At 51.0% G+C, this 22,985-nt stretch overlaps 2 protein-coding genes and 1 long non-coding RNA gene across 10 annotated transcripts; 1 reads left to right on the top strand and 2 right to left on the bottom strand.

The window, feature by feature from the left end:
• Positions 1–501: 501 nt before the first annotated feature.
• Positions 502–3,973, bottom strand: LOC140581601 (uncharacterized). Its single transcript, XR_011984685.1, has 3 exons — positions 3,860–3,973; positions 3,653–3,739; positions 502–835 (listed from the first exon to the last, which is right to left on the bottom strand). It is a non-coding gene; the product is annotated as an uncharacterized lncRNA (long non-coding RNA).
• LOC111852871 (epsin-3-like) lies at positions 3,011–18,522 on the top strand. Of its 7 annotated transcripts, none has more exons than XM_072704722.1 (11): positions 3,015–3,284; positions 7,047–7,776; positions 9,236–9,354; positions 11,198–11,272; positions 11,669–11,758; positions 12,781–12,867; positions 13,112–13,250; positions 13,368–13,541; positions 14,461–14,559; positions 14,834–15,064; positions 17,871–18,522. In XM_072704722.1, the coding sequence occupies exons 2-11, from the start codon at positions 7,179–7,181 to the stop codon at positions 17,882–17,884; spliced, it is 1,626 nt and encodes a 541-aa protein (XP_072560823.1). In that variant the 5' UTR covers positions 3,015–3,284; positions 7,047–7,178; the 3' UTR covers positions 17,885–18,522. The 7 variants fall into 7 exon arrangements, with proteins under 7 accessions (XP_072560822.1, XP_023684979.2, XP_023684978.2 ...); XM_023829207.2 differs by lacking the exon at positions 17,871–18,522 and adding an exon at positions 16,102–17,016; XM_023829208.2 differs by lacking the exons at positions 3,015–3,284; positions 17,871–18,522 and adding exons at positions 3,967–4,620; positions 16,102–17,016.
• On the bottom strand, positions 16,794–22,846 carry arl16 (ADP-ribosylation factor-like 16). 2 transcript variants are annotated; one of them, XM_023829212.2, is made up of 5 exons: positions 22,623–22,846; positions 22,034–22,092; positions 18,129–18,245; positions 17,925–18,040; positions 16,794–17,815 (listed from the first exon to the last, which is right to left on the bottom strand). In XM_023829212.2, the coding sequence occupies exons 1-5, from the start codon at positions 22,681–22,683 to the stop codon at positions 17,650–17,652; spliced, it is 519 nt and encodes a 172-aa protein (XP_023684980.1). In that variant the 5' UTR covers positions 22,684–22,846; the 3' UTR covers positions 16,794–17,649. The 2 variants fall into 2 exon arrangements, with proteins under 2 accessions (XP_023684980.1, XP_023684981.1); XM_023829213.2 differs by having other exon boundaries at positions 18,204–18,245.
• Positions 22,847–22,985: the final 139 nt, after the last annotated feature.

The following is a 22,985-nucleotide window of genomic DNA, read 5'->3' as shown; positions in this document are numbered from 1 at the left end:
TACTTCCTAACCGGCAGGTGACCTACAAGGGGCGGTACCGTGACAAAGCACCCCGACAATGGCCTCTTCTCTCTTCTGCCATCAGACAGGCAGGTTTCTTGCCTCAGGCTACCGGTATAACACATGAGGACTTTTAAGCGCTAACATGCCACACGCACTTTGTACTGTCACCACCCTGATTCCTCATTTTACATCCTTCTAACTTACACTGCTGCCTCTGGAACAGGCTCCGCACCGCCGCCCCCCACGACCCTGAATAGGACAAGCGGTTTCAGAAAATGGATGGCTTACACTCTTACACTTTTGTAAATATAAACATTTATATTATTGCTTTTATCTTTCATTGTCTAATTTTATTTTATGCAAGTAACATCTGGCTGCGGGAGACAGACGGGCACTTCCGGGGGGCGGGGCTTGACCGCTAGTCGGCATGCATGTGACAAATAAAACTTGAAACTCGACATATATTATATTTAACCATATATAGATATTTGTGGTATTTTAAATATCATATATAGATACTGCTGATATCTATCATGTTCATACTTCATAGATATAAATAAATACCATGAGTAAACCAAGCCGCGTTCCCTTTGAAATCCACCCCTTCTTGCGGGTACACAGGTTTGGGGCTGAGTTCCCTGTGAATTGTCGTCTCTGCTGGGGCCAGGTTGTTGGTTCAGTGCTGAACACGCCATGGTCCTGCTCAGTCCTGCTCAGTCCTGCTCCAGCTGTCCCTCTGCCTTCCATCGTCCAAGGTCATTCCAAAGGAGGCAATCGGTGATGAAGAACCCTACGCATGTCAATCGAGCTGAATTCTAGAATAAACCAAGGACTGTACGGTGTGTACAGTGGAAGAAAGGCATTATTATTATGTCGCCATGGAAACGGTAGCTTATGAATCTGAGCTCCACCTGGAGCTGTGGTGGCCTGTTTCCTCTTATAACGGCTGTCAGATGGTCAGAGCGACGTCTTGTGTTCGATCACCGTTTCGTTTCTGGTATCACAGGTGGCTTCCTGTCGTTTTACCGTTTTTTCCCCCCAACCACATTCCCGCCATTGTGCCCCAGACTAGCCGTTAGTCTGACAGGTGCTTCCGTCCTGTTCATTCGGACTGCTCCCCAATGCATAAATGGATCATAATGCACTTTTCTACAGTGCCGTGTATATAACGGTATCGTTGGGGGTGACTACAGGAAGACTACAGGAAGAAATCCACAAAACCAGGGACCCAGATTTCCTGTTGCAGTCTAAAGTCACGATTCGCGGGAAGCCGGCATCTCTTCATTGGCTATAGCGCGTGTGAGCATGCGCATGTGAGCGTGCACGTGTGAGCCTCCCGCGCTGATTGCTCCCCTGCCTTGGGCCCTATACTGTGTGGGATTGGTTGGACAGTGCAGCCACTAGGGCTGGACTGGCCATCTAACATACCAGGCATTTTCTCAGTGGGCCGATAGGTATGTGGGCTGACAAAATTCATCGTGGGACTTCCCTAGCCCCCTCGGCTTGCCAAAATTTCTCTCAAAGTCCAAGGTTGATTTTTAATTCCAGTTCAGCCCAGACATCGGCTCTGTGTTACACTTAGTAATTCCCCTGCCTTGTTTTCCCCAGACCGGAATCAGAGCAGTTTTCCTCCTGTCCATTCTTTCCTGCCATCACTCTCAATTGTGTCTCTGCAATAAATCCAAATTTATCGCAGCCTGTCGTGCGTTTTGGCACAGCTTTTGTGCGTCATCACACTGCCGTTCAAAACTTTAATTTGCCTCTGCAGTTTATGCCATTCTACTGCAAATATTGGTTCCAGAGACACTTTTTCAGTTTTTCAGTAGCTCGACCAGCTGTAAAACAGCCAATTAAATATTTATGCACGTCCTCTTTTGCTTTTCATCCGCATCCATTAAGAGCATGAACTTGGCCGCGAGTCTTTTTTTTCTACGTCTGTCTTACATAAAGTGACAGAGGATTGTGGGAAAATTCCTTTTAAATAGGACAATGGTTTTGTTATCGGTGCAAAAGATGGTGTCTGTCTTTATATACTCACTTTACACACACACACACACACACACACACACACACACACACACACACACACACACACACACACAGCTCATTTTCAATAGAATTTACTAAGCACCCGTGACTCATTCGGTATGTGCAGTGGCCTAAAAGTATGACGAGTATGAGGATTTAAATCTATCTGGTGGGTCATCATCCATCCACATGGTTACACACACCCTTCATTACACACACACACACACAGCTGTTCTATGAACCAGACATTTTCAGACATGGAACTCGTCCTTCAAGAATCTCTGGTCAGGTCATAAACTTCTCGGCTGATATCAGGGGGCGGGGCTTCACTGAGGGTCACTGAAGGCCCAGCCGTTGTTCTTACACATGTCAGCTTCCAAACTATTTGTAACACGACTCTCTCTTCCCACTGTACAGTCTAAAGTGTGCTGCTCTACTTGTGAAAGTAGATCATAGTAAGACATGCTTTATCTATATGCGTCTCCTGCATAGCTCTCATCAGCTTCAGGAACAAACCGGCTCCAACTTCCTGTTTTGGTGACATGCCGTGCTCTGCAGTTGTTAATATGACTATGAAATCAAGTCATGTATTAGTTTTTAACCACCTAGCCTTATAAAAATGTACATAAAAGTTTAAATGTCTCTGATAAAAACAACTTCTATGACTTTACAATCTTTGAAAGAAATGTATGTTTTGTAGGCCTATATATTATAATTCATTACATTTGTCTACACTGCATTTGTCACCGTTTTCTTACATGAAGTCTTGTACTGTAGTTTGGAAACGCGTGTTATTTCCTACTCTGTCCTCAGAATGTTTTATTTTAATTTGCGTCAATTTTAGTAATAAATTATGTGAGAGGTATCAGGTTTTGTCCGAGCTTCCCAGAATGTTTGAATAAGATCAACGCAGCTGGAATAGACTATGATAGTATTGCTTATTTTTAATTTTCTCGTAACTTGTAACTGTACTGGGTAAAGGGTGCAGGTTCACGCGCAGGAATGATGTCATGGCAAGCGGGCCGGGCTGCGCACCAGGACAGAAGGGGTTAAGGGGTAATTCGGACGGCATCGGGCGTCTCTCCACCTCTCCCTGCCGCCTGTGCATGTCCGCGTCCGCGCCTGTCGGCTGGCTGCCCGCTCATTTCCAGGAATGGTATCCTTTCGCAACTTTTCTCGGACGTGGAGACCGAAAAGAAGGATATAACTGATCCCGAAATGCGAAGGACCCGCTTCGATTCCTGGGGCTGATGGTGATTTTGATTTTTTGTTTTCGGTGCTTGTTTTAGCGTATTACTATACTGGAAAATGTCAGGAGGAAGTACCTTGAGAAATAAGGTCTGACGTTTATTAGGGAATTTATGGACGGTCATGGGTGTGACGTTAGTCAACAGTAACTAAACGACTTATTTTAGGGAAATTTCGATGCTACTTCTTACCCAAAGTACAGAAACCAGCTGAGTCATGATTTACTTTTACGCAGTGTTGGCTCTCGGCACATATTAGGAAAAAGCACCGTGCAGTTTCTACGGCTGCGTGTCGGGTTTTATCTACACGGGAAACGCGGCGGCTGTCGGATGCCTTTATTTTTATTATAATGCGCCGATTTGTGTCCACGCACCTCGTTCTGTCTGCATGGCTGGCCTGCGTCCTGTCCTCTTTGGAGGTGGGGGGTGGATATCTAGGCGATGCTTTTTAAAGTTGAAATCTGTTATTGCGGGATGCAGGGGCTTAGGATCGGCGCCGATGCCTGCATTTTTTATTTATTTATTAGGAACGTAGTGAAACTTTTTCGGTGTCCGGAATGGGAATATAAGTTGTACCTCACCTGAGTGACAGGTGCACCCCTTCGGTGATGGGGAGATCCTGTGATACCAGCGCTGTATCTGGGTCATAGACTGTGATCCACAAAAACCATATAAGCAGGAGCTCTTTGCCGGTGTCCTGGATGTTAACGTGAAATGCAATGAGGCCTAGACACCGTTTATATACAAACGTGTACGTGTGTGTAGGCCTATATACACATATACAAATTAACGTAGTTGTATTTTATCGTGTATTCTTTGTGGTGTGGGCGCAGGAAGTATGTACGTGGGAGGGGAGAGCTATAAAGTGAATAAATAGATTCTATTGCTCAGTATGATTTATTTTATCTGACCATATTTATTTGGCTGAGTTTCCATTCTCTTATAAAACGTTTTTAGGGTGGTCCGGATCTTATTATTTAATGGGGAAAAGCTTATGGTCTTGCCTTTTAAAAATTCATTAGTGCGCTTTCAAGGGTCATCGAGAAAACAAACCAAATTGAAATCAATATAGGCGACGTTAGCGGAAATAAGCAGGATAATATTAATAAAACATGAAAGCAAATGTATAAAAGTATCAAGCAGAACGGGATGGATGTAGAGTTCGGTGGGGCTGCTGTAGGTTCCTGCCTGGTTTCACACGGTGTATCAACACTGATGTGATGACTGGGAACTATAGGGCGGCTGAAAGCATATTCACGGTGTGTAAATGGGCTTCTTCAGATGCGAATGGGCTTCAGGAGAGGCGGTGCGGAAGTTGGACAGCGTGCAAGAGGGAATCGCGGTAAATTCTGCTGCTATCTTGTGATGATGCGAAACTGGTGTTTCTGCCGTCTGTTCCAGTTTTTTTTTTGGAATAAAATCTCAAAGGGGAATGGCCAATATTTAAATTTAACCACTACTACTAATACTACTAGTAATTTATTATTACTATTATTATTGGATTTTGAAGTAAAATTACTGATTTATTTAAATATTTATTATTAAATATTTAATAGAATTTTCTTTATTGCCACTATGTTTGTGCTATGTTTAGGGATTTCCAGGTTTTACGAAAAACCACTACCAGTTGTGAGTACCTTACAGGCCCCATTTGGGGGGGGAAAATGTTAAAAATGATCAGTCTGCGGTCCCACCTGGTGCTCTCCTTTACCCGTGTCCTAAATGCTCTCCTGCACTGCATCTGTGTCCCAAAGATGGCACTTCCTGGTTTTTTTTTTTTTTTTTTGTGAGCATGGCATTGGTAGAGCAGAGAATTCCCACAATGCATCAGTGTCCTAGAGCCTTATTTAATGTTTTTTTTTTTTTTTTTTGGCTTCAGGAATTGTGGGTGATCGAATTTTGCCCCCAAGAGGTGCCAGCCCACTAGGTGAATAAGTAATGTTGCATCACCACCCTGGTGTCAGTCACCTGCTCGAGCTGTAATCGATGCTTGTGGGGAGGGCCAGACACTGCTGGTTTGGTCACTGGTCAGACTGGTAACCCAGGCCTTACCCTAATTGGGTAAATGTCCATGGTGGGGGTGGGGTAGGGACTCGTGCAGTGCACCTGCTACCACACCCCCCCAGCACACTTGGCTGTCTGCTTATCCCCCTGCGACAACTGGGTTATCCATGTCCGTAGCATGGAAATGTATGCTGAGGGAATTTTTCAGGAATCCGATTCCGTTTTCCCACACGCAGTCGGATGATACCCGAGTATTCCCCGAGGTTTCTGGTTTCGGCAGAGATGGCCGGAGCTTCTCGAAGTCGGGCGCCGCACAGGAAGGCTACGGCGTTGGGCAACTTCCGGCCCGGCGTTTTCCATGTTCTTTTAAGTGCACGGTAGAACCCGATCCGCTGGGAATCCGAGCTGTTGGGTCCTAAGGCTTCCTGGCCCGCGGGTCTGCTTCTGCGGAGGTTGGCGAGCCGGCCTGTCTGGCCAGAGTGGTTTGAATGCCAGTGCAGATGAAAAGCGGCTTGTTAGCTTGAGGGGAGGGGGAGGGGGAGGTTTTGGGGGCTGCCTTTCAATACCACAGTGTGTGGGCGGGGGTGGTTCCACCTTATGATTAAGCCTTGAACCCGAGCCATTTTCCTTAAGGCTGGACGGAGAGTGGGGACCGCTCATTCATTTCTATGGGAAAAATGCTAATGCTAACTATGACAACCTTAACCCCTACCCAGCCCTAACCGTAACCATAAGTAACCAAACCAAATGCAAGAGTTTTTGCATTTTTTAGTTTTTTCATTGCAGTCACAGATTTTTATAAATTAGTTTCCCCCTGGTCCCCATAAGGTAAAAAAACAGGTATTCATTACATTGTGGGGACATTTGGTCCCCACTAGGTAAGGTATACCTGGACCGCACACACAGAGCATATTCTGAAGGGTGTGCGTTTGCCGCTGGGATCAGGCGTCTTTCTGGAAAGATGAGCACAGATCGCCTTTAAAGAGACGCATACGTATGGCAGTGATCATCCGTGTCTCCCGAGTTGCTGTAATGGCCTTCGGTTAAAAACCGTGTAGGATCCAGTTTGTGTGTGCATGTGCTTAATGTGTATAAACAGTTTTTTTTGTTTTCTTTTATGACACCACCCGCACAGGTTTTGATGTCCCAGACACAATAGTTGGAGTGCCATTGTCAGAGTGTTAACGGATCGCGCCATTATAGCCCTTTGCAGGGTGTGATTGGAGGATAATGGAGCCCGTCGCGGTGCTGTAGCCCGGTCTAAAAAAAGGCGCACTCTCTTCCGGCGACCCTGCGGCGGAACCTCTCCGTGACAGTCCTCCAGGTCAGGGATAGGTGCAAGGAACCATTGAAACGTGGCTGTCTCTGGGCCCGCGTTACCCTTCCGTCCTCACTGGGTGCACCTCGATTCGTGCTGGTCTGTGACGCGATCGACTTGCTATTTTGGGTTTTTCATTTTGTTCAGTTTTTTTTTTTTTTTTTTTTGATAAGCACTGGTTTGCTGTTATTTAGAGCAGGCCTCTTGGTGGTGTTTGTGTTGAATGTGTGTATAAATAAGAATATTTTTGCCAGTTATTTTCCCCACAGGAGATTAATTTGTGGTTCATCCATCGTGGGGAGAAGGTGACAGGCTTTGTTGTTCTTGTGTGTTTGGTGTATGATGGGCTGGTTAGTTAAAGTATTACAAGTTCTGCTGACCGATGTCTTTAAGGGATATTCGAGGCAAACGAGGACCTTGGCGTGACACTTGTGTCATTATCTTAGGTGTTTCGTACAGCAGTCGCCGCCATCTGAGACCCCGCCTGAGGCCAGACATCCCTGGCTCCTCGAAACCCTGCAACCCTACCAGGCTGTCATCTCTGGCTCCCCTCCCCCCCCTCCCCATCCCCGGGAACCATGACGACCTCGTCGCTTCGCCGGCAGGTGAAGAACATCGTCCACAATTACACAGAGGCGGAAGTCAAGGTGCGTGAGGCCACCTCCAATGACCCCTGGGGACCATCTAACGCGCTGATGTCAGAGATCGCCGACCTGACCTATAGCATGCCGGCCTTTGCTGAGGTCATGGGGATCATCTGGAAGCGCCTGAGTGACCACGGGAAGAACTGGCGCCATGTGCACAAGGCACTCATCCTGCTGGACTTCCTTGTCAAGACCGGCTCGGAGCAAGTGGCCCAACAGTGCCGGCAGAACATGGTGATGATCCAGGCGCTGCGCGAGTTCCAGTACGTCGACCGCGACGGGCGCGATCACGGCAGCTATGTGCGGGAGAAGGCGACTCAGGTGACGGGCCTCATCCGGGACAGCGAGCGGCTCCAGCGGGAACGTGCCGAGGCGCTGCTCGCCAGGGGCCACGTAGCGGGGCCCGTCGTGCATATGGGGGCCCGGGAACTGCCCCCGCCCTATCCAGGGCGCCACAACCGCCAGCCCAGCATGAGTGCTGTCTACCAGGAAGAGTTTGGTCGCTCGAGGGAGTCCCCCTCTTCGGGGAACTGTGAGTCACCCTACGGTCGTCACTTGGCATTATGGGAACCTGCACGCGTTCGTTCACTATTGTCAATCGTTAACCAATCAGGACACGTTCGTTCACTATTGTCAGTCGTTAACCAATCAGGACACGTTCGTTCACTATTGTCAGTCGTTAACCAATCAGGAGAAGAACTCGTATGTCACTTACTAATTGTTGTCACTCATAGCGAGTGCTGGTTGAAGCCCATGTGGAACCCTAACCAATCATCACTGCTGGCGCCCCCTACCTGACACAAAGTGAAATTGCCTTGTTCAGCCAGCACCTTCTCAGAAGATGGTGGCCCCCCTATGTTGCCTAATAGGTTTACCGGCACTACTTGTGAAATTACTTGGCTAGTTGTTTTGAAGCTTCCCCCCCCCCTCTTTGTTAGTGGATAATCTGGCCGCTGCTCTGATTTAAATATCGTACGTCAGCATTTTATGAAATTGGATCGGCAAAATGCCTCACAACCCTGTTTGTCAGGAGAGATTCCAGCCCATATAATTGGCGAGTAAAATTGATGAGTAACGTTAGAAACGACGAGATTTTCAGAATCAGAATCAAAGGTTAATCTGGGACAGGTTTTAGAATACAGGGTTGTCCGTAGTAATCTGCTAATATGGCTAAAGCCATTTGCCAGTCTGATAAGAAGTGTTCCGGAACATTTGGGTGAAATCCGGCCTCCTGTGAGTGGAAGAATCGGCACCGGGATTTGGGCATGGGACTGAAGAATAAACCGGCCTCTAAGGCCATTCTGTCGATTCACTGAGAGAGAAAAATAAACCGAAAGATCCTTTGCTCAGGTCGTTGTCCCAGAGTGCCTAACAGAAACTGAACAAGCACAGCATGGTACATAGAGAAAACAATGTCTGATGCAGAAGGGAGAAGTGGGGAGAAACTCGGAGTACAGCGTGAGGAACAATACCTCTACTGTATAGTAATAATACTCAAAAAAAAATACTCCAAGGAATCACAGCCAGCTGGCCTCCCTGCTGCCCTTAGACATACTAATCATTCTAACCTAAGCGAATAGCGAGGTTAATCAGCGAGCGGCATTCTGGAATAGCATAGAGCTGTGGCTTCTGTCCAGCGATTCGTTAGGACGGCCAGCAGACGCCAGCAGGTCATGCCTCAGCGTTGCTCTGGTGATGGACTGGGCTTCAGGGCTTGTGGGCGATCATGGTGCATTAGTGCTGATGAGGAGACTTGATGTTTGGTAGAATGCGCAGGAGCCCCGCTGCTGATATTTAAGGAAAGAGAGACAAAAATAGGCTGAACAAATCAAACTAAAATAGTCCTCTACCCTAAAAATAGATCTTCCAAGCCTTACGAAATTCCAAATACATACAGCTGCGTCCTCTCTTTGCTTTGCTCGTTACTCCGGCTGTGTGTCTCCCTGGTGCATCCTGACGTTCCTCTGCTCCCCTCCTATCCCCCTCCACAGCCTTCCAGTCCCCTAGCCGGGCGTCCTCGGACCTCGAGCAGGCGCGCCCGCAGAGCAGCGGGGAAGAGGAGCTGCAGCTGCAGGTGGCGCTGGCACTGAGCCGGGAGGAGAGTGAGAAGGTGCGAACTGTAACAAAAGCACGGACATCCATCCATCCATCCATCCATGCATGGATTGATGCATGCATGCATGCATCCATTCATCTGCTTATGCTGGTCAGGGTTGCCTATCCCAGAAAAGAAAGGAGGCAAAGGCAGTGATGGGAATTATAAAATCATTATTAGGAAGCAAGTCATATTATTTTTATTATTGCCAATGACAGCCTTCCAGTACATTCTGCGGCCCATTCTGGAGACAGGCTTGATCTGGGGTAGCGATCAAGACAGTCCGCTTTAAATAGTACCAGTCTGAAAATGAAGCATTTGCAGTTCAGATGATTCTGTTTTTAACTGTATCCTTGTAAACAGCTTGGGCTATGTGCGGGTCAGCCGGTTAGGACGCTGTGGCTGTAATCGGATGCCTGTAATTGGCAGTGTGAGGTCACCATTGGGCCCCTGAGCGCGGCCCTTGGCCCCCATGTTGCTTTGGGGCCTGTCTGACTGACTACTTTCCCAAAAAAAAAGCATCTACTAAATAAATGTAAATGGGATAAATAAGCTTGTGATAAAAATGCTTGTCCTCCGTTATAAACCCGTTTTTTTTGCATTTATTTATGTATTTAGTAGTTTTGTGCAAAGTGACGTACAAGTGAGGCAGATAATGCGTAACATACACATACCTGTCAAGGAGTCAGCTTAAGTCCATGTGCCGCTTCCAGTGATTGGCCAAGGCGGTTGTGGGGGGTGGAGCTGCATGAAACGTCGCACTTGTGATAAGAAATACTATGAACCTGTGAAGTGGGCCGACCCAGAAGCGGCAGACGAGACGCCTTTATAGCACCTTTCTGTAAGAGAAAAGCAGAAGTCATTTTCAGGGAAACTAGTCGTGATCACGGGGAGTCGAGACCGACTGGTTTTGCTCCGGTGGGAACCCGGAGGAGGAGAAAAACAGGCTGAAGAAATGGAGAGAGGAGGCCGGCTGGCATTGCTCATGCCGCCGTCAGATTTGGTGTCACTCCCCGCAAGCCCCTTTTCTGCCTAAAGTTTTGAAATTCAGGCCGGTGCCGTCTATCTTTTGGTGGGAGAGAGCTATTTATGGGTCAGTCAGCTGACCAGAGTGCTCGAATTCCACTGCACAGAATTGGCTCAGTGGCGTTTGGAATTGTTTCGCGAATTTGAGCATCTTTCACTCTTCCTCTCTGTGCTTAATATTTATTTGACCCTAATCTTAATCCTAACCTTCCTGGGAGAGACAACACTCAACCCTGTAACCCAGGGGTGGCCAATCTTACCCGCAAAGGGCCGGTGTGTATGCGGGTTTTCGCTGCAGCTCCCTAATTATATTACTAATTGGACTGATTGGCTGAAGAGTCCACACACCTGGGTTTGAACAGCTGACCTACAGGTTATCCCAAAAACCTGCATACACACCGGCCCTTTGGCGGATAAGATTGGCCACCGCTGCTGTAACCGGTTTGAAGATTTTAAATTTTTTTACACTATTTTTCTGTCTTATATCCATGTCTCAGTAAGTCATGTTTAAATTGTCAGATTGTCAGTGTTGGAAGTGTCATCGTCATACTTGCATGCTCTTTATCACTCTTTCTTGCACTATAACCATCAAAACGGTAATTTCATCTCTGCGCATAACCTATGGATCGTATAGCTGAAGATGACAAAGATACTTTGACTTTTTGACTTTGAAGATGAATGGGTCAGTTGATGGATGTTATATATATATATACCTTTTGTGAAGATACACTCTCACTGCTGTCTGTCACGCTGTTGTCTGTCACGCTGTTGTCTGTCACGCTGTTGTCTGTCACGCTGTTGTCTGTCACGCTGTTGTCTGTCCCGTCGGCAGCCGCAGCCGCCTGTGGACTCCAACGAGCAGGCCCAGCTGGAGATAGCCTTGCGTCTTAGCAAGGAGAACCACAAGGTGGGCCGAGAGCAGGGGCCGGGGTTCGAGCCTCAAAGGCCCGAGGAAAACATTGGGCATCGAGCATCAGTTTGTGTTTTTCTGGGCTTGGCTTTCCTCTATCGAGTCTCTAAATATAGATAAAGAGGCCATCCAGTAAAACATTTCTGGCAAACAATTCAGTGTGTAATTCTGTCTGACTTTTCAGGGTACGTCGTTTTACATTCCCAGAGCTGAGCCAACGTGGCGTCAATTGCCTATTTTTCTATACAACTGATATAAATGTATATAAGATGTGTATAATTACTTACTTGCTTCTCCTGATCCAAAACCTGAATGTGAGGGTGCATTGTGGGTAAAACGCTGTTAGTGGCTGCTGGCCTGCATCTCTGCAGCTCCGTGTCTCTGTCTCCCCAGCCGGCTCAGCCTCCCCCGGTCGCCTTGGATATCGACGAGGACACGCAGCTGCAGATAGCCCTGAGTCTGAGCGAAGCGGAGCATCAGCAGGTAGCCGAACACACACGCTCGCAAACGCCTGCGTTTCTCGCTTCCCACTAACCCCCCCCCCCCCCCCCCCTTTAATCCACCCGTCTTCCAGCTAATCATCCAGATCAGGATGACGGGGATGTCTGGAGTCTGTCCCGGGCAGCATAGCGCAGTTTGCCAGCTCCTCACTTTACCGCCTCTGATGCTTCTCAGCTCCTGCGAAACTGATTATAAGGAGATTTAATGGACATTTTTGGCTGATGATGCATTCTGTTAAAAAAAGCCCCTATATACTCCCCCCCCCCTAATTACACCCCTTACGGGAACAGTGAAACAGCCTCTGGTTGGTGTTAGCGAACAGAGTCATGTGACACAGATCCTGGCGGGGAGCTGCATCTTTTTTTCCATCCCCTCCAGGGGACGCGGGGCTGGTTAGAGTGGGATAGGCAGCTCACTATGCGAACACAGAAAGGCCCCTTTCGGCAGGAAGTGGAAAAGGGATAAATGGGTGGGGAGAGGAACAGCTTAGGCCTGCAGGCCAGTGCATTGTGCGACCGCTTCCAGGATACCAGAGGCACAAAAAAACTTTGCACACCAATTTAAACACATGGACAGGAGGGGGGGGGGGGGCATCCTACCAGGCTTTGTCAGCTGGCTTTCCCTTTCTCCACCCCCTGAGCCTCACCCTCCCAACAAGGGAATTTCTGTTGCAGTCTGTCCAAAAAAAAAAAACGATGAAAAAAGTGAAAGCTACACCCACACCTAGCTGTTGCAGCGTTTATACCCCTCCCCCGCTTGCTCTGACTTGTAACGGCTTCCCTGCCGCCGTGATTGGCCGAGCGCAACCCCTGTGGTCCAATGAGTACGTGTCCGTGTGCCTGTGAGTCAGAGCGGGTCCGCGGGTGAGTCAGTGGCGCGTCTGACTCAGTGTGGCCGAGCGTGTCTCGGCTAACGGAGATGTGTTAACGGGATGTGTTAGCGAGGCGCGTGTCGATTGGCAGGCCTCGCTCAGCCCCTGACTCCTACCTCGTCATCGTCTCCAGGAGCAACGCAATCGCCAAGGAGACGAGTCCCTGCTTCAGAAGGCGCTCGAGGAGAGCAGAAGAGAGACTCAAGCCGGAGGAGGAGCTGTACGGAAAAGACCTTGTTTTATCACGATTTGCATTTACATTTACAAGTTAAATGAGCATAAACATGCGTTGATTTATTCAGTGTAAAAGTTGTCTTTGATGCACCGTAGAGGGCCTGCAAAACAGGCAGAACTTAAGAGTCCTATATTGACAGGTTTAAAAAGATGATTCAGTCACGGATCTTTTCATCCAATAGACTAGAAAATGAACCGGTCGTAATGTGGCCGCTCTTCTTGTTTTGCAGTGTCATTCTACGTTTGCGGACGAGGTGGACATTTTTGGCCCTAGTTCTGCACATGCCCCTAGTGCTGACCTTTGGGACCAGAGGACTGGTAACTCCCAGCCGGCTAGTCAGACACATTCAGATCCCTGGGATATATTAGGTAAGCACCAGCCTTGTGGTGAACAGCTAGTAAGCCCATGAGTGGCCATTTTCAGTTCAGTTTTATTACAGCACATCGTTAGTCGAATTCACTGCATGCGCATGCTTTGTTGTGTAGAACCGTGCTCCAGTGCCTCGGCAATCCCCAAGCCTTGGGTAGCACCCCCAGCCTCCGATGCTTCAGTGCTGTCCATAGGGCCCAAGCTCTCTACCACAGACCCCTGGGAGCCACCGAAGAGTAGCCCCTGTGTACAGCCAGCAGGCCAGGTTGGGGCCTTCCCTATTCAGACAGGTACTGTATGAGGTGTTGGTCCTAAACATTGGCGGCGGCCTCTGCGGGCTCCCTGTGAGGCGCCGGCGGCGGCCTTTGCGGGCTCCCTGTGAGGCGCCGGCGGCGGCCTTTGCGGGCTCCCTGTGAGGCGCCGGCGGCGGCCTTTGCGGGCTCCCTGTGAGGCGCCGGCTGTGGCCTCTGCGGGCTCCCTGTGAGGCGCCGGCGGTGGCCTCTGCGGGCTCCCTGTGAGGCGCCGGCGGTGGCCTCTGCGGGCTCCCTGTGAGGCGCCGGCGGTGGCCTCTGCGGGCTCACTGTGAGGCGCCGGCTGTGGCCTCTGCGGGCTCACTGTGAGGCGCCGGCTGTGGCCTCTGCGGGCTCACTGTGAGGCGCCGGCTGTGGCCTCTGCGGGCTCACTGTGAGGCGCCGGCGGTGGCCTTTGAGAGCTTCCTGTGAGGCGCCGGCGGTGGCCTTTGAGAGCTTCCTGTGAGGCGCCGGCTGTGGCCTCTGCGGGCTCCCTGTGAGGCGCCGGCTGTGGCCTCTGCGGGCTCCCTGTGAGGCGCCGGCTGTGGCCTCTGCGGGCTCCCTGTGAGGCGCCGGCTGTGGCCTCTGCGGGCTCCCTGTGAGGCGCCGGCTGTGGCCTCTGCGGGCTCCTTGTGAGGCGCCGGCGGTGGCCTCTGCGGGCTCCCTGTGAGCTGCGGGCTCCCTGTGAGGCGCCGGCGGTGGCCTTTGAGAGCTTCCTGTGAGGCGCTGGCGGTGGCCTTCGCGGCTCCCTGTGAGGCAACAGAGGCGGCCTTTACGGCTCTCTATACATGGTAGTCGGCTGTGTTCGAAGGCTCCGTATCGGATTACATGGCGTATAATCTGGTTGTATATAAGGTATGGGTTACTGCCTTGCTAAGCTGTTTTTGAGTCTCAGGATGCTGTCATTCTGTCATTGCAGGCTTGTCAAGCGTAGATCCTTTCTCGGCTCTGTCAGAGGAATCCCCGGTAGCAAACTCACACCACGCGCTGTCAGCTTATCGCCCTGGGAGCCCCACAGGTGATTACACACCTCGGAATCCCTCCTGGACCAGCCCAGCTTGTTTCCTTCATATTTTCTGAAAGATCGTGCTTCCTGATACCAGTTTGCAGAGTATATTATTTGGAGCCAGTTTTCTCTCGTTCACAGATAACTCAATAACGGGTTATATTAGACTGATTTCATTCCACTTTAATATGCTGTTTTATATGTCCAGCATGGTCTGTGCATTGGTCACAGCACCGTTCTTTATGGTGGATGGTTTTGGATGGAGGGTATTTGTTCCACCCTGTAGATGGTGACCTGTTTGGGGAGCCTAAGGAGGATGAGGAGCTGCACAACAAGGACGGAGGTTCCCAGGAGCCCCTCGATCTGTCTCAGGTCGGCAAAGCGCTTCCAGAACCGGCCCCTCGGGCCGGCTGTAACCCCGAGTCCTTCCTGGGCCCTGTGGGGGCCTCCCTGGTGGACCTGGACAACCTGATCCCATCAGGTGCTCCGGCTAAGGTGAAGAACCCCTTCCTCACAGGTGAGCCTGGGTCACATCAGTGACGAGGAAATGGACGATGGAGAAATGGAGTCTGTCTGTAACTGCAGCGTGATTGGACGGATGATTGAGACTGACGGGATTTGTCATCTTCCGATGCAGAACGACAGCTGGCCAATGTGATACGACACATTGTGGATTTTAAGGCCATTAAAATATGATGTCATAATAAGTCAAAGGATTTATCTATTAATATTTTAATACATTTAGTACTGATAGTACATACTGGAACATGTCCTAATATAACTTTCATTACAATTATATATAAAATTAGCTACTTTAGGTAATTGCAGCTCATTAATGCAAGCAGCCTGCTCCTCCAAACAGCGAATCGTGTGGCTGCAACTGAATGCATACAGCAGGCTTGGTCAGTGGGATTTACTGACTGAGTGGCTAAACATTAGAAGGGCTAAGATGCCTGACCGAAATGGAAACACACTTTGCTAATGAGTGAGGTCAGAGGAGAATGGTCAGGCTCATTAGGCCTAATGGCTCTCAGAGGAACAGTATCTAGAAAGGCCTTCGACAACCCTGTGGGTCTGGAAACGGAAGGGGTTCTTACTTGGGACTGCACTGTGGATTAAGGGTATGATGCACTTTTGTTGTGCGCAGTCAAACGTACATATACTGCAAAACGGAAACAGTAGACGTAGTGCGAACAAGTAAGCATGGTACAGAAAATATCCTAAAAACAGAATATTGTAATATTACAGAAAGAAATAAATATGCAAAATGATTTTAAAAAAAGTTAGTGGACAATATTTGTGCAATTAAGACTTACAGCACTTTATTTTGAGATGGAGTGCTTGCATTTTAAGCTAATTTTGAGTTTCGTCCCGATCTGAACCCCATCCTCTCATGACACTGTTCATCCCAACATTGATCTCTGCCTGGTTTTTTTTTTTTTTTTTAAGCTGTTCATTTAGATACTTGTATGTCATGCATGTTCAATGTTACTGTTTAATGGTCAAAGTCCATCAGTAATTTTATCTCCCATTCTCCTGTATTTGACTTTGTAGGACCCAAGGACCCCACTAACCCTTTCCACAGCCAGCAGGCCCGCCAGACTGCCAGCCAAATCCGGCCCAGCTTAGCCTCCCTGCAGCCCCTCGCGGCGCCCCATCCCCCGCACGCCGCCCCCCTCTCCCTGAGCCAGCAGCCCCACACTCTGCATCTTCCCTACACCCAGCCCCCCGCCTTCCCGGTGACACGCGTATTCCCCGACATGCCGGACGATCAGCCTCGCTCCCTGCTCCCATATTCCGCCGCCCCCCCTTCCGGAGAACAGAGGCAGAACCCATTCTTATGAGGATCGTGGCTAACGTGACGTTTTAGGCTGCGTTCCGGAAGATGCCGGTATAACCTCAAACTCAGCTTTGGTTACGCTCCACTCGATCTGCACTAGTATTTTTTTAAAATGTAATTTTTAGATATTAGCCATTATTTGCTATCCCTGACCCACCAACATAAATGTCCCTTTTCTAAAACATGGGGGGGGGGGGGAGCAGAGGAGTGCACAAGGAAAAGAAAACTGTGTTATGGTTCACGTGCACTACACTGTGGTAATGGCACAGTGCCAAATATGGAGGAAAGTTGAACTTGTACTGTTTCACAAAACTATTCAAACGAGGACTGTTTCAACCCTGAACCATCACTAGAATTTACTTCAGGTACAAATCAGCACTGAGATAGAATCTTAGGGCAGAGTAACTCATTTTTAACCTATGATTTAATGGTCTGAGTTTGCTTTCCACAGATGGGTGAATGTAACTGGATAGTCTTGATAAAACAAATTCCAGAAGGCACGAGGACACCGTGAGCTATGGAAAACGGACCGAAATGCGGAAGAAAAAAAACATTTGTTTATTGAATGTATGTTTTAACAGTGCAAGGGATTTTTTTTGTACAAAATAACAAGTATTGATGGAATGACATTCGTGTAGCTGGCCTGCAAAGTCTTGCTTTCGATTCCATTCATTTACCATAATCATGAAAATACAATATTTCACCTTTGGCTCTCATGCACGCATGCATGCTTGAACACATTTCGACATAAAAAACAGACTCACAGAGCAGTAGGAGAAAGGAGACAGCCCTGTGGTCTGTGTTGTCACTCTGACTCGATTTAGTTCAGTGGAAAGTTAGTCACTGACAGCTAGTCACTGCCTTTCAGCACATGATGATCCAACCCACCATGCATTTTTCTCATTTTTCCATCAGATCTATCCTTCTTATGACTGCCTCCTAGTGGTCAATTCCAGCTATATATAGCTTTTTAATTGACTTTATTTTGCTTTAAGAGAAAGTGAACTGGACTCCCTTGGTATGCTGTACATTTGGACCATCTTTGGGTCACGTGGTAATTAAATGTGGTTCTCATAGAGCAGGGCGACAATGACCTGCTTAGTGAAACACAGATTTATAAGAGGACAGTCATTCCAGAGTCATTAAAAATTGTGACCAAAACTGCCACTCAGACAGCCCAAATGAAGGGGTCGTGACAACTTGTCACCTCTGTCACAGGGCACTGCAGTTCACACGATTCATTTAATTGTGCAATGGTGAAATCACTCTTTTAGGGTAGAGTCCAACCAGTTGAGCACCTTATGTAGGCCTTGCCCAGTGCGAGCGCTCGCTTCCAGTATCGTGATTGGCTGAGTAGCTGAGGCTATGATGTCATCCATCCTGAACAGTGACTTCATCTCCATAAGGGTCATGGGGCAGGGCAGGTCACTGAAGGAATGACACCAACGGGTGGCCGTTAATAAAGTGGCCTTCCACTCCACAGAATCAAGGGACTGATACGCGCGGGGGTATTTGACGGAGGCGGGCGGCATCTCACATCTTGTTGAAGATCACGAGGACCGAGGCACCTCTCAGTGGCTCAGCAGAAAGGATGGAGAGGAGCTGGATGCAGGAAGAAGACACCTGGCTGATATTGGCGGAATCCACCATGAACTGCGTAAAGAGATGCACATGCAGCTTCAGGGATCAAGACTCGTGTAGCGTACTTCTCTAGTGTCTGCTCCACAGGGAAAACACTCACGATTACAGAGGGACAGTCGGTGTAGTAACTGGGCCAAATGGGTCCCATGCAGCCCCCCAGCTCCCTGATAGTCACCTTCCCCTTCTTCAGGGTCAGGTCAGTCAGGTTGGTGCCCACCTGCAAGTGGGAACAAGATTCTAAACCCCAACACTACTACTCGAAACTAGATATAAAATACTTTTGCCTGTATTAACAAGCGTTGTGCAGCTGTGTGTTATGCAAAATTCCACTTACAAGATGGTAATTTAACACAATGAGGTGCGCTGAATATGCAAGACCTTTAACTGAGAAGAAATATGAGGTACGTTAACAGTGATGGTAATGTCATCTATAGATGAATGTAAAAACAACTTCCGAGGTTATTTTCCATTTACATAAACGTTTCGTGTTTAAATATTCTCTCAGGAAGTACTATGTAAATGTCAGCTTCGGAGGGGAACGCGAGCACGGAAGCAGGCGAATGAAGCCAAAAAGTCCGGTGAAGGGTTTATTTGAAGGCAAAAGGACAGGTGCAGACATCGACGGACTATACAACGATGACAGATCTGGGGAATACAGACTGAGACTCGGACTAAATACACAAGACTAGGTAACAGAGAACGAGCTACAGGTGGGAACAATTAGGGCGAAACAGGAGGTAATGAGGTGGGCGTGGTACACATCGGGAGCGGACGGAGCGGGGCGTGACATAACCCCCCCCCCAAAGGCGCGCCCACCGGGCGCGCCCGAGAGGAGGCGACGGACGGGACGAGGGAACAGGACCTGAAAGACAAAACAGAACGTCAACCAAACCCAGGGAACAGGACGGAGACGCAAAACACGAACAGGGACAAAAAGAAGGACAAGACCCGACAGAGGACAGGGAAGGCGGAGAGACAGATCCAGAAGGGAGACACAGGGGGAACACCCACAGGCGACACGAAAGGGCCAGGGGTGCCAAAAGGAGGAACAAAGGGACCAGAGGGAGAGACAGGCGGGACGAACGGAAAGGGAGGAGGAACAAGGGGAGCACGAAAAGGCCCAGGCGGGCGACGGGCAGCGGCCGGAGGGGCCGCAGGGGAGAGGGAGAAGGGAGCAGGAGGGGACCACCCAGGGACCAAGGGGACGGGACGAGGGAGTGACGGAGGGGACCAGGAGGGAGCAGGAGGGAACACCAGGGAAGGCAGGCAGGAGGGGGAAGCCGCGGCAGGCGGAGGCGCAGCCGGAGCCGGCGAAGGCGCCGTCCGACGCCAAGCCGAAGCAGGAGGGCCCGGAGGCGGCCGACCGGGAGCCGGAGGCGGGACCGAGGACCGGCACCCAGGGACCAGGGGGGGACCCGGCGGCGACCGCCGACCCCGAGGCGCAGGACCCGCAGGCAGCCACCGAGCCACAGCTAGGGGCCGAACGGGCGAGCCAGGGGGCATGGCGGGCGGGACCCAGGCCCGACGCCTGTGACCCCGTCCCTTACGGGACACTGACAGGCGGGGTCCTGGGCGGTGTCGGTCTGGCCGGGGTAAGGGAAAAGGAGTCAGGAGGGAGGTCGAGTCTGGGCAGACAAGCGTCTTGGCCTCCAAAGAGGCAACAGGCGGGGCAGCCGGAGCCTCGGGTGTGGCCGCGGGCAGAGCGGCGGCCTCAGGCGGGGCCGCGGGCAGAGCGGCGGCCTCAGGAGGGGCCACGGGCAGGACTGGAACGGCGGCCTCAGGCGGGGCCGCGGGCAGGACTGGAACGGTGGCCGGCTGGACAGGTGAGCAGGGCTGGGCCGGCTGGACAGGCGAGACGGGCCGGTCAGGTGAGACGGGCTCGGGCGTGCGGCCCGCAGGGGACGCTTCATCGCGCCACCAGCACGCGGGCAGCAGGGGGCGTAACCGTGGCAACCTTAGGCAATTCAGGTGCCGGTAGGACAGGTAGTTCAGGTGCCGGCAGGGCAGGCAGTTCCGGTGCCGGCGGGACAGGCAGTTCCGGTGCCGGCGGGACAGGCAGTTCCGGTGCCGGCGGGACAGGCAGTTCAGGTGCCGGCAGGTTGGGCGCTGCCCTCCCGTGGCCAGCAGTGGGCGCTGCCGCGGGGCAGAACCCCCCCCCAAAGGCGCGCACTCCGGGCGCGCCAGAGAGGGACACCCCGGCGGGCGCCACCAGCACGCGGCCAGCAGGGGGCGCCTCGGCGGACGCCACCAGCACGCGGCCAGCAGGGGGCGCCTCGGCGGGCGCAGCCTCCACGCGGCCAGCAGGGGGCGTCTCGGCGGGCGCGGCCTTCACGCGGCCAGCAGGGGGCGCCTCGGCGGGCGCCGCCTCCATGCGGCCAGCCACCGGGACTGCAGGCAAGCCAGGCAGGACAAGCGGGTCCAATGGGACAGACGGGTCAGGCAGGTCAGGAGGCGCCGCTGACAAGGCGGCGGAAGCTGCAGCAGGCGGAGCCGCAGGCAGAGCGGCAACAGCTGCAGCAGGGAAGACAGGCAGGACGGGCGGTGCCGCCGACGAAGCGGCGGAAGCTGCAACAGGCGGTGCCGCAGGCAGAGCGGCGGCAGCTGCAGCAGGGAAGACAGGCAGGACTGGCAGGTCGAGCGGTGCTGCTGGCATCGCGGCGGCTGCAGCAGGCGGGGCTGCAGGCAGCACAGCCGCGGGCAGATCTGCGGCGGCAGCAGGCAGCGCAGCCGCGGGCAAATCCGGAGCGGCGGCAGGCAGCGCAGCCGCGGGCGGATCGGCGGAGGCAGCAGGCAGGAGAGGCAATGCCGCTGGCAGATCGGCGGCGGCGTCAACAGCAGGTGACGTCGCGGGCCGAGCGGCGGCATCAGCAGCCGGCGGTGCCGCGGGCAGAGCGGCGGCATCAACAGCCGGCAGGTCCGGACCGAACCGGTCCGGTGCAGGAAGGAGGGGTGCTGAGCGCGTATGCGCCTTCCCTTTCAGGGCTTTGGGAACCCGGGGACTGGCAGCGCTGATCCATCTCCCGGGACAGCGCTCTGGCCAGGCATCTCCAGTCTCCAAAGGAGGCAGGTCCTCCGCGTCTTGGGGCTCACCTATCACCCAGGCGTCCTCCAAGGCGGGGAGAAGGGAGCACGCTCCCAAGAAGAGAGTCGGGGCGGCTTCTGCTGCCTTTCCCCTTCGCTTCTTCTTTCTCCTTCCGGATCCGGTAGGCGGTAGCGGGGTCGCAGCAGCGGGTGGTGAGCTGTACACCAGCCCGCTGTCGTGTTCCACCTGCCGCAGCATGGCTGCAGCCGCCACCTCCCGAAGCTGCTGGAGGTTTTCGCGCACCACGTTTGCTTGATGCGCGTCGCCGGGTACCGGCATCCCCTCCAGGATATCCCGGCTTTGGTGAGCCAACCGGAGAGCTGCGGGATCCTCTCGGATCTCGGGTTGGGTCAGCCAGTGTAGGACCTCGTCGACCAAGCCGAGGTATTCTTCCTCGGCTAGGGGGGATCCTTTCTTCGAGAGATCTGTCATTCTGTCAGCTTCGGAGGGGAACGCGAGCACGGAAGCAGGCGAATGAAGCCAAAAAGTCCGGTGAAGGGTTTATTTGAAGGCAAAAGGACAGGTGCAGACATCGACGGACTATACAACGATGACAGATCTGGGGAATACAGACTGAGACTCGGACTAAATACACAAGACTAGGTAACAGAGAACGAGCTACAGGTGGGAACAATTAGGGCGAAACAGGAGGTAATGAGGTGGGCGTGGTACACATCGGGAGCGGACGGAGCGGGGCGTGACAGTAAATATTACAATCCACCAAAGAGGAAGATAAAATAGATTTAAATGACCTTGAACGTAAGTTACAGATATCAAACCTTAGAAAGAGAAACTGTGAGGTATCAGGTATTACGGCGTAATCACAACCCGCTCACTCAGAATGAGTAATTATCTAAGATGATCTGGTTCAGTTCAGAACACATGCACACAATTTAATGTGGCTAGATAATGTTACAACTTACAGTAGGTAATGTAGGGGGAACTTCTCCTGACTCGGGCGTCTCATTCCGTACATTAAGCTGTTGATTCAGTCAAAGAGAAATATTACATGGAAACGCATAAACAGAAATTATGTATTTACAATTAGTTATGGAGCTTAGCTTTATATAGATGCTGGTAATCTTGCCCAGGGTGCACCCAAACCTTGCACTATATGATGCCTGGGATAAGCTCCAAGGTAACGCTGGTCACCCCGTCCATGATAGGTAGGCGCACAAAATTTTTGAGACAGTATTAAGACAAATGCATGCGCGCGCGCGCGCACACACACACACACACACACACACACACACACAACTTGGCTTACCTTCCATTCATTTCTATGGGAAAGACCCTAACCCCAGTCACGACACCCTTTCCCCCTACTCGTTTTGGTCCCAAGGTACACACACACACACACATACACACACATAGGTCGAGGATAATTAAATAGTCCCGTATAAATGAAAGAATGCAGCATTGCAGTCTTGAAGTAATCTAGGGAATATAACGATTTAACTATCGCTAATAATCAAGCAAGCCTCTTTGGCGGCGCACATTGCCAAAGGATATTTTGTAACCGTTTTAGCAGCAGCGTCTTCCCAACCGCGGTGGGTCCGAGCAGCAAACACATACCACCGCGCTGCAGGAGGTTCTGGGGATTGTCGCTTGGCCCACTCTTCTTGTTCTAAAACAGAAAGATAACAAAAACCGAATATTTTGCTGTTTACTCAAATGCTATATTTCTTTTAAGAAAAGTCGCGAAAGCTTCCAACGTCACCATAGCGACGTAAGGCTGCTTGCAATGATAGGTCCAGCTGTACGTCAATCATTTATTTATATTCTTTTATTGGCTATCGGCCGTGACATGGGGTAGAACCGAAAAAAATGTGACCCGGAACAAAACTTTCGTTCCACACGCGGTTTGTTTTTCTT

This window comes from Paramormyrops kingsleyae, chromosome 22 (assembly GCF_048594095.1).
Source record: "Paramormyrops kingsleyae isolate MSU_618 chromosome 22, PKINGS_0.4, whole genome shotgun sequence".
NCBI lineage: Eukaryota > Metazoa > Chordata > Actinopteri > Osteoglossiformes > Mormyridae > Paramormyrops > Paramormyrops kingsleyae.
Note: the sequence above shows the minus strand (reverse complement) of the source record. Positions and strands in the feature narration are given on the sequence as shown.